An 11716-nucleotide genomic window follows, 5' to 3' on the forward strand; every position below is an offset into this window, starting at 1 on the left:
GAATACAATTGATAAACCCGAGAAACATCAATGATTGCCGATTCTCTTTAAATGCTTATAAATGTGTGCATGTACCTGGGTTGTGATTTAGTAAAATCCATGTTTCATCGCAAATGCTCAATATTGGACTATGTAAATCAATCAATCAACTAATCAATCAAACAAATGCAATCAGTCAATCAATCAATAAATTAATCAAAGTTTGTCGATAAATAAATATATATTAAAATGAATGAATGAATGAGTGAATAAAATAATGAATGAACGAACAAACGAACCAATCAATCAATTAAAATATATTATTTAAAAATAAATTACAGAGGAAACATGAAACACAGTGCCTTTTATTTATTGTCCGTCTTCGTAATAGGTATTACAAACATAAACACTACAAGGATAAGTTTTACGTTGCATATAAGTTTAACTAAGATTATTTTGCAATTCATATTATTGATAAATTATGAAATATCAGTACTAGGTAATGCTTCCGAGATGTCATAAAAGCTATACAAATGTACTATAAAACGACGTTAAGAGAAAGAAAACTATGTGAGGAGTTTACAGTAGTGGTTCTAACGGCTATATTGTAACAGCTGTTTAGGTATAATGTATATTGATTATGCATCGTAATACGATAATGTCACTTATTTGTATACTGTATATTAATCATAAAAGTCACAATAAGACGAGGTGGCCGAGTGGTTAAGGCGATGGACTGCTAATCCATTGGGCTCTGCCCGCGTGGGTTCGAATCCCATCCTCGTCGGATCTTTTATTTAGTCAAGCGAAAATTTAATTATAATATCATAATTATTTGACACATTTAGTTTATGTAGTTCCTCATTTCAGGCATTGTAAAAATCAATATTGAAATGATCGCTGTTTATTTTTCATCATCAACATCATCATCATTATTATTATTATTATTATTATCATTGTTATTATTTTTTTTTATTATTATTATTATTATTATTATTATTATTATTACCATAGACGTGTTTTTTTTCTGAGGTGATTTCATTTCTGCGTATTCTGCGGTCAGTTTCAGTACCGCAGTAATAAAAGCCGCAGAATATTTCACAATGTTTTAGTTTTTAACCTGTTACGATATACATGTATGTCCTACATTATGACCTGTTTTGCCTAAAATGATAATGACAAACGGATTATTTAGGGTAACCTAGTTGTATAAACTTGCTGTCGGCTACGTATATAATATGTGTATGTATTGAACATTCATAGATACTACCGGTTACATTTTTTTCACACGTCATTTCACGCTTATCAAAATATGCATACTTTTCTATTGTTGCATTTATATTTTTTTCACGCGAGTATCTATTACTGTACCGTTTTGTGGTGACATCGATAAACATTTGCGAATGCGTACATGCAAATGTTATGGGTAGTGTAATGTGACTTAGATCTTGATAAGATCAGCCGCAGAATTTAAATCACGTTTTGTCCAATGAATGTGACGCAAAAATAAAGTCAGCAGAAATAAAAACATGCCAAAATTTGGAAAAAAAAACGCAGAATTTGGAGCCCGCAGAAAAAAACACTAATTCGTCTTCTTCTTTTTCTTCTTCTTCTTCTTCTTCTTCTTCTTCTTCTTCTTCTTCTTCTTCTACTACTTCTTCTTCTTCTTCTTCTTCTTCTTCTTCTTCTTCTTATTATTATTATTATTATTATTATTATTATTATTATTATTATTAATACTACTATCGCCTCGGTCAATATGTCATCTGCCGGTGAATATCACATCATATTCAATGGCACACTAGTCAATAATTGTATAATATTAAATGGATTATATATCATCTGTGTCATTTTAAGCAGGTTAGAATTGAATTTGTATTTGTCAATTATTATTTTTCATATTTACGAATAACCAAATCTCTCTTTTCCTTAATGAAATGAGATAAATGAAATTATTCATTTTTTGACATAAAGCAATAATAATGATAGCACGTGGGTTGGCCTTGGATGAGAAAGGTCGGGAATTCGAATCCTGGTCCGAAATGGATGTCTTTTTCCCTATTATGAACATTTTTTCGAAATAAATTACTAACAGGCAAAGTGGGCACCGGAAAATTATTGTAGGGATTGCTCGAGTTGGGCAAAGCACATTTCAATCACAAAGACATACTTCTGTACAATGTTTTAATTTAATTAAGATATATCAAAGGTAAAATGTTATGATAATATAGCCAAAATAAAATATTAATACCTACATATTGTTATTTTTTTCTAGTCAAATACAATTTCCTATGAAAAACTTTTCTCAATAAACATTTTTCAACAACTATTATTTGAATATAAGTTCGGTACTTGCAGAAATTTTATATATAAGTAGGTTTCAAGTTAAACAATAAAGGTTGGCGTCATGAACTATATTGTATTGTTAAGAAAATGGCGGACAAAGTGCAGTGATTAACAAATATAAGAACGTGTAAATAATAAACCATTGTAGGCTTTTTCTTTTAGGTGAACTTACAATGTGACATAAATAGTATACATAAACGTAATTAATGGCATTATAATAGTAAAAATGTAATGTTTAGCCATTTCACATGTTGTTTATGAGAACAATTTTCCATCGACAATCTGTCTTGTTACATAATTATTGCTAAGCAAGCATGAACTAACCACGATCAGGCGTTTATATATATGATAAAAAAATGTCAAATCCCGTAAGAAGAATCCAAGAAATCTTGTTAACCAAGTGGTGGTGTTATCTTGATGTGCTGAATAAAGGCACGTTTTTTAAGCGTTGTAAAACCAGTAACGTACAACCATTCATAAGGTGAGTCTGACAGTAAATATTGATTAAAAAAGCTATCGTCTATCAGCACCTACAAATAAATAATAAAATATCTCGTCATACTAACTCTTATTATAAATATAATAGATTTGTTGTACGACCCATTAAACAATTACTGGTACATTATGTTTATTCTCCAAAATCATCATCTTGGTAATGCCATTTTAAATGTTATATCGTTGGTTATTTCATATTTTGCAATATCTGAAGTTCATTGTATATATTTTAGATGAGAGTGACAACGTAAAATATTACCCGTCTAAAACCAAGTACATTGATGTGCAAACAGTAACAAGTTCATTAATTTTCTAATCAAAAATACAAAATTTTAAACCGGCTCTCATACAGGTTTTTGGATATAAATGAACAAGTCACTCAATGTCCACCCGAGAATTATACTTGCAATGACAGCGGCAAAGGTCAAATGTAGGCCAACGATTTGTATGAATTAAATCGGACAGTTACCAAGACGTTTTTTTTTCTGCAAGACATCATTTTATACATTACTACCCATATTTGCTTACATATTGATTATCTTGTTTTTCAAAGAAACAATGCCATTAAATATTTTACACTTATCATAACAATGGTAGGCTAATTAAATATCTAATTGATTCAATATTACTAAGCAAAGACGTGGAATTTGATTTACATTCAACGTATAAACAACCGTTTATTTCATTGAAGTATAATTGGACTTGAAACAGAAAAATAAATTCTTACATTCATGAATTGATGCTCAAACCGGAAGGTTATTTTCCAGCTTTGTTTACCCAAGAATTGATGAGAATAATACCAAACGTCATAATCTATGTAAGTCGAACGTCTTTCACGCGACATAAAGCTGTACATGTTATCTTTAAAACTGAAAGAAGAAACGATAAGTTTTAATTTTCCACCTCTTTCCCACGATATCAATATCTAAAATAAATTCAAACAGTCTGAGTTAAAATAAAACAAGAACGTGTTTGTTAAACAAAAAATCCCCCGGCTCAATAACAATATTTCAAAAACTGTTTACCCATTCACTCAGTTAAAGACAGAAAAAATGTCCAAACAATTGTAAACACAGTTAAATAACTTGACAATCAGGGCGTTTTGTATTTGCAAAAAAATATGAATTCTGATGAAGTAGAAAAATATTCAACATTATCAAATATAAATGTATATATGCAAGACTTTACCCCTAGAACCCAGTGACCCTAAACTCCATACAAACTTAAAGGACCACATTAGGTATGTTTCATGTAACTATAAGACACTGGTAAAAAAAAAGCTGTATAAAAAAATGTTTAAAAAATCTATTGTTAGCACAAGTGACATTGACCTTGTGACTCCAAGCACTGGACCATCCAAGGTCTGTCCTGCCAACTATTAAAACATCAGTATATTAATTAAAAGCTTTTTTTGGCAAATGTGTAGAAATCTACAATTGATACCTTAACATTGCCCCACTGACCCCTTACCCAGTTGAAAGGAAGAATATCATGCAAGTTGTCTTACTACAAATTATGAAAGACATCTGCCCCAAAATAAAGGCTATATGGGCAAAAATGTAACACTCGATTGTTAGCACTTGTGACTTTGCTCCAATTGACCTCTAACTCAATCGAAATGAAGAAGAAGACGCAAGTTACCATCCTTACAAATATAAAACAAATCACCAGTCAAAAACTAAAGGCTGTGCAGGTAAATAGGTAGGAATCTGTTGTTGCCACCTTTTACCCACTGACCCCTAGCTCAATCACAATAAAGAATATCACGCAAGTTATCTTTCCACCAAATCTGATATATACATCTGTCAATATATAAAGGCTGTGTTGGCAAACATGTAACAATCTATTTTAGCACTGTTGACCTTGACCCATTGACCCATTCTTTAATCATCCATTCTTTCATCCATGTAAGTAATCATCCTACCAAACATAATAACTAAAGGCTGTATGGCCAAACGTGTAAATAATCTTTTTGGCACTAATGACATTGACCCAATGACCCCTACATTTATCAAAATGAAGACTACCATGCATATTATCTTCCTGCCAAATATGAAATACATCTGTCAATATATAAAGGCTGTATGAGCTAAAGTGTAAATAATCTTTTTGGCATGTGTTGCCTTGACCCATCCGACCCTTAACTCAATCTAAACTTGAAGATCTCAATTTTATGTTCCTACCAAATATATAAACATCATTATGTCAATATAAAATGTTAATAGGTTAATACACCTGTAAAGGCGTAAACATCTACATTGTATTTTTGTCATTGGTGACTTTGACTATGACAAAATGACATCTAACAAAATCCAGATGAAGGGGGAATCCTCCCTTGGATTGTTGGTATTAAACATAAAATACATCAACATAGAAATATTATTTTGTATAAGCATGAAAAGTGTGGATTTACCCAACAAAAATCATAGGACAATTTAAGGTATCCATCAATAACATATAACATAAATCTGATTCATTCAATAAATCAAGTAATTAGGAGAAATTTAAAATTAAACAAACTTGCCGGAATAGGTTTACCTCACAATGCCCTTTTTCAAAGTGATTAAAATGGAATTAGCTAGGAAAAATAGATGGGACGTACAGGTATATATCTTAGCAATATAATGTACTTTTTATTGATAAGTAACTGTGTGAATTGTAGAGGTATTAGTATAGATAAAATTTAAGATATATACAGATTGCCGTTTAAGGTTAAGCTTGTACATACAGACGGACAAAAGACTGACCAAAAAGTTCAATTACTCTGTGCCCAGGGACAAAAAATATCTGGAGAAAATGGATTCGGGAGCACTACAGTAAGCGAAATTGCAGTATCGGTTTGATTGAGATTGTACATTGAGTACATTAAAGCAAATATAAAGAATGTATCATATTGAAACATTTATTATATAAATTTAATCACCATAAAGTGTTAAAAAGCTTTTGTAAAATTAATCGCATACATATGATTTGTATATAATTGGAATATGATATTGATAAGATCACAATTAGCACTTTTCTAGAATAATATACAATATAGTAACAGACAGATTGTTAAACGTTGACAATTTACAGTGCGTTATCTTCAATTCAGCTTGCTCGTCCTTATAAGTTATTCTACCAGCGTACTCGTCCAGTTATAAATTAGCGTATTGTATACTTCTGTGTGAACAATTATTAGATATATAACGGATGTTGTATGGAAATTGTGAACTTACACAGCAGAGAAAACGTCTAGTCCTCGTTCTGGTAGATATAACGATTCTGTTAATTTCATGATTTTGTCATATATCGGATGACTCGAATAAAAAACACCAAATACGTTCCTGAAATAGTACTTAATGCAATGATCGAAACTTGAATAAAATCTCATCCAGAAAGATGGCTTCATATTAACATTTTAACATGCTCGTTTTCCCATAAACATTTCTGTTTTGTTATAAATAAAGGTAATACAATTTAATGTCTGTTGTATGAGCTGTTTTGTTTGCAAACTAATTTACTTAAACGTTTACGTCAAGTATTTTTTATCTCTGCAAACGATTCTATGGATATATTTCTTAAATTTGAAATATTTTTTAACAAAATCTCATTCATAAAAATGACGCTTGAATTCAAACAGGTCATAAACATTACATTTATATATAAAAACATCACATTTATATATATAAACAAAAGTTTTGAAATCATATGTCTTACATGCGAAAAAAAGAGTTATTATGTTTGAAAACTTTTTAAAAAGTAAATAAAGTTTACAATAAGAATATTTTTTTAAAGACAATCTCTTTGCTGGGAGACTAGACCATTTTACAAATGGTCGTATTATATAATATTTAATTAGACAATAAAGAACAATTCATTGTATTGCTTATTGAACTCATATATCTGCAAATTTAAACATTAATATAAAAATTATATATAATTATATAAATTACGCGCCCTCTCCATCTTCCTTTTGTCCGATAGGCATTGTGACAATCAACTCTACGACAGTTCCGTTTTTTATACCTCCTGGAAATGCCCACACTTTGTCTTCTAATTCATCAAACGGAACCTGAAATCAACATGTCGTCACCTTAGTGCAGTAATGGGTAAAGTCTTTCTAATTTTAATAGGAGTTTACAAGTTACTGCATTCTGGTGACGATATACGAGACAAATTCCGTACAATAATGCTATCTAAAAACAAATGAAAAAAAAAACCCTGATAATAGTGGAGTACTAATCCTGCTCAAAAAAACTACCAAGACTATCGAAGAAGATTCAAATGTAATTATATTTCTTGTTATCAAAAAAAAAACACTGTACAGTATGTAGTAACTAAACTCTTTTACAGCTTATTCAAACGTTTGTATAAAAAGCGATCTTTAACTAATAAACTTGAACGACACTTAAAACAACTAAATCATTCCTAAAGCTTAAGGAAAAGATTCCTGATAGTCCTGATAGACAAATAACCATATGGTTTTGAATATAGCAATTTTGATAGAAATTAAACAGACCGAAGGTTTGTAAGATTCTTCCTCGGATATTTTTATGGCGTACGTGTATTCGTCTGTGATTGTTTGATTGTTGTCTGGTAAGGAGAAGATAGCACTGCATTGTCCCGTCTGGTTGGATACGTGAACACCAACCGCAGTCTGACATATAAATGAGTGTTTAAAATCAAATGACCTATATGTAAACATTATATCTGCCAAATTGTTGTAAAACACAGACTTACGGATTCTTTAACCGCTTTCAACTTAGTCATAAATCAATGAATGATAAAGTGTAATGTAAACTTTTTCATGAACTTAAAAATCTACAAAAATACATGGGATCATAATTTACTTTCTCGATTTATCTAATGACTTTATTCTTCCATTTAGTTAACTTAATAATTATATGTTTATTCAAATTAAGGATACGTAAACATATGTACGTAAGCTATGTTACTTTTTATACCCACTTGATGTTACTTTAAACAGACATGTAGGTATTTATCATTTCAGATGTATCATCGAATTATTGAATCATAACCTTTTTTTAATTTTTGTAGCTTCAACAACCTTGTTTAAATCATTTTAATTTTTTGGAATGTACTACATGTTAAGATTAAAATTGCAATAAATGAGACATATCGCACGAAACTATGGAATCATCTCAAGTATTACATCTCTAATCCAATCAACAAAAGCGATATTTTAAAATAAGGAAAATTAGCAATATGTTCATTTATATAACTAGAGCGATCAATGATCACAAGTATCGCCTCGTGCTAGCCAAATACATGTTGCAGCTACAGTGTAGCAGGAGACACAAAAAGTCATTAACAGGGCAAAATGCGTTTTATTATTGAAGAGTCATACCTCGGCCAAAAATCATTTAAATGAAAACCCACGTAGAATGCGCAGGTACTTGACCTACTTATTATTCCTGTAAAGTGTCATTGAAATTGCATCAAGGGTAACTGTAAGTCCGACCAAATGTTAAAAATGATAAAAGGGCCATTACTCTGACAAAAAAATAATTAACCCTTATACTGCCATATGCCGTCCCTATTATTTTCGGCGTATTTGCCATATGGACGGCTTTAGACGTTTCTATAATAATAATAATGATAATGATAATAATAAATATATAGATGATTATACCATCGACAATTATAATTATATACTAGCAGATTTGGAAACATATATAATTATTATAATACTAATAACAAATAATAATAATAATATCAATTAATAATATAGTAATTTCTTAGAAAACCTTCTGGCAAATAGATGATCAATAAATAAATAACCCTCTGGCAGCGAAAGGGTTAAACCGGAAAATATCGATAATATGCACAACTAGACTTGATTCCTGTAAAAAATTGGACTTAAATTGCACATGAGAAGTCCTGGCAAGTTTTGTTACGGTCGGATGGACGGATGGGTGGAATGACGGACGGACTGACGGACGAACAGACAGACATACGACAGGGAAGTTTTCACTTTATATCGCCACTACTTTGTAGATGCGACACAAAATCTAAAACACTAAAACATAAAACAAGTGATTTACCTTTTGAGTAGCAAAAAGATCTTTGCATGTTTTGAAATTTTGCTGCTTCCCAACTATCCTATAAAAGTTGGTCGTTATCCTATAACCATACGCGCACTGTACATAACATGACAGAGGAAAAATCAAAATCGCCAGAGCTGATTTTAATACCATGTCAAAACTTTTAGAAGCTAACCAAACGCAAAACTATGTCTTCATCTACTTATAAAAGAACTGCTGTCTTAAAATCGTAATACCCTTTTTATTCCAAACGTTTAAGTTGTTATATACATGTATGCCTTTTTTGTCCAATGGTTTCATAAAACTTTAGAAGACAAAGCTACGTTTTATGCTTAGATTGCCAGATAGGATGTTGCCATTTGGGTATCTTTTGATCTTAGTAGACCATGTTAATAGTATAATGAGGGAACAAACGAACATCATAAATGCAAGCCACAGGAGAATATATAGGAGTGTTATAATATGTTTTAGTTGTTTGGTCCTTTTGAAAATTTGTTAGTAAAATAAGATAGTTTAAGATTATGACATTGTCCGTCCTTTTTTAAGATAATTTTGATACATGTTTGCTTGTTTATTGTCTAGTTGTTTTAACTTGAATTTCTATTAAATGAATGTGCTAAAAAGGCGAATCAATAAGTAAAATTAAAAAGAAAGACAATATGAATCACATTGAGTGGAATATGCCATGATTGCACCTTATAATACATTCTGATTAGAAAATCACATGGTACAAACGAAAGAAGTTCATAGGTTACATTTTTACTTTGGGTGGGCTTTAGAAAATAACTAATGAATAAAAGAACTAATGAAAAACGATTTCTGTGAAGTTTTATTATTGTGCCTGGGGTATCACTATTTTTAAAAAAAAAACACTTCACCGACAACTGAACTTATAGCAAAGGTAGAAATGTACTTGTCAAAACCTCGCGTAAAATCAGGACACAACTCCAATGATACGTGAAAGTCCATAATACAAAATTCATGAGGTATTTTTTTTGATTTCTTTAAACTATTCCTACTTGGCTGTTTATGTGAAAAAAAATTAAAAGCTCTTTTAGGCCTCTATCATTACGTGTTTTGTCAACAAAAAAATGTCAAATCAAACAAAAAAAATCCTTTCAAATGTTGAAATATTTCAGGAATTTCAAAGAAAATAAAAAACCTTTTAGTTTGACTAAAGCATAAAAACCTTTTAAAAAAGTAAATCGTACGTTTTTAAAAGAGATACTTATGTATCTATATACTACAATATTGCATTTATCGCTAACATCTTAATGCTTAAATTCATCAATCGGGTTGATCGGTCTGTGGTTAGAATTGTTACTATATATTTCGGGAACTCATGTTTCTGGTCACATTCCCCCATATGGCACAAGCAGGTCCTATTATGATGGCAATTTCTCGTGACCTGTGACATTAGAAATGATATAATGGAGTTAAATGCATGCCTGCTAATTGATAGAGCTTCCTCTTTTGGAGGTATAAACGGAGGTATACAGTAAATCGCTCTATCGCTACTTCTGAGCTAGTGCATGTCGCTATTGTAAAGTGTTTTTATTTTTTATATATTTTGTAAACTCTACATCAAATATCGGAATTCGCAGAATGCTATGCAATGTAGATTTGATTTAAGTTTCCAGAAAACGTAAAATTCTTATAATTGTGTTTGAAATGTAGGTATGGCGGCATTTCCCAGTTAGCGAATTCAACATTGAAATGGACCGTTTAATCATGAAACAGATTATTTTTCCTTCATTTTTTTATCTAAACAGATATTCAGATTAAAAACAAATACGCTTCAAGTATAAGGTCTAGAAATGAAATAAGATTGAAATCCAAACAAAACATTAGCTAATAAAGAAAATATAGGATATGTGTTCTTGGAGACAGCTCTGTCGAGAAGGAGGTAGTCATGTCGCCAAAGAGATAGCTCTATGGTTACGTACACAGTATCTGATTGTTAGTGTAATTTGTTTAAAAACAGCAAGGTGCAATATTATGTTTTGTATTTGTTAATTTGTCTTAATAGTTGTTCGTATACCAGCTATATTTGTCAACTCTCGATAAGTACACAAATTCTTATAACTTAAGCAAAATCAATTATACTGGATTAATTTGAATCATAAGGGGGGCACATGACCATTAAACGAGTTCCTAAAATGAAAAGCAGCCACTCTGACCACAATCCGACTGTTGCGTATGATAAATTAAAGCGTTTAGATAACAGCGATAAATTCACCTCCAAAACCTATGAATATATGTTATGTCTCTTCCATACCTTTACATTCACATGTTTTTCTTTTCAAGACATCACATCGCAATAAAAGTTTTGCTTCAGCCCAAGTTCTTTCATAGTTCTTTCAAGAACTATTTTGTCTAATTGAACTGGAATTCTGCTGGAAGACACTTGAATGGGTACTTTGACCTAATTTTTTTCTTTGTTAATCCTTTATCCTTTTATTGACAATAAGACAAATTAAAAATGCTCTTTTTGAAATCATTTAACCAGTTTAATCAGTTTAGATTTTAAGAGAACTATTTCCAGTCAAATAGCTTAACTCATTAATTAAATATCATGGTGTATCATTGAAGTAAAGACCTACATTGTGCCTGATTGCTCTTATACTTTAAGTTAAATAGACAGAGAAATTTGTTTCCCTTTGTAATGTTTTACTATATTTATAACTATACATACAAGTCTGGCAGGATGACAAAGCTTCCTCTAATTTAAAAACTATTTTTATAACATGTAAAAATATTATTCATATAACTTCTTTCAAGTAATCTTCCAACAATAATGACCGTGTATTAAGTGGTCGTATGACCGTGTATTTAGTGGTCGTATAATT

At 30.7% G+C, this 11716-nt stretch overlaps 1 protein-coding gene and 1 non-coding gene across 2 annotated transcripts; one reads left to right on the forward strand and one right to left on the reverse strand.

Moving 5' to 3' along the window:
- Positions 1–684: 684 nt before the first annotated feature.
- Positions 685–766, forward strand: Trnas-gcu (transfer RNA serine (anticodon GCU)). The gene has a single exon. It is a non-coding gene; the product is annotated as a tRNA-Ser (tRNA).
- A 5985-nt stretch (positions 767–6751) lies between these two features.
- Positions 6752–7526, reverse strand: LOC132723052 (uncharacterized). The gene is made up of 2 exons (XM_060707721.1): positions 7322–7526; positions 6752–6874 (listed from the first exon to the last, which is right to left on the reverse strand). Exons 1-2 carry the CDS (start codon positions 7505–7507, stop codon positions 6752–6754), a joined length of 309 nt encoding a protein of 102 aa, XP_060563704.1. The 5' UTR covers positions 7508–7526.
- Between the last annotated feature and the right edge of the window lie 4190 nt (positions 7527–11716).

This window comes from Ruditapes philippinarum, unplaced genomic scaffold, assembly GCF_026571515.1.
Source record: "Ruditapes philippinarum isolate M1 unplaced genomic scaffold, ASM2657151v2 ctg60_1_1_1_1, whole genome shotgun sequence".
Classification (NCBI taxonomy): domain Eukaryota; kingdom Metazoa; phylum Mollusca; class Bivalvia; order Venerida; family Veneridae; genus Ruditapes; species Ruditapes philippinarum.

Bases quoted from the DNA above. Each gene is read 5' to 3' on its own strand.
- LOC132723052 (XM_060707721.1), bottom strand. From the start codon at position 7,507: ATGTTTACATATAGGTCATTTGATTTTAAACACTCATTTATATGTCAG. The intron at 6,875-7,321 runs GTCTGTTTAATT...TGTTGATTTCAG, and splicing joins AAGAATCTTACAAACCTTCG to GTTCCGTTTGATGAATTAGA.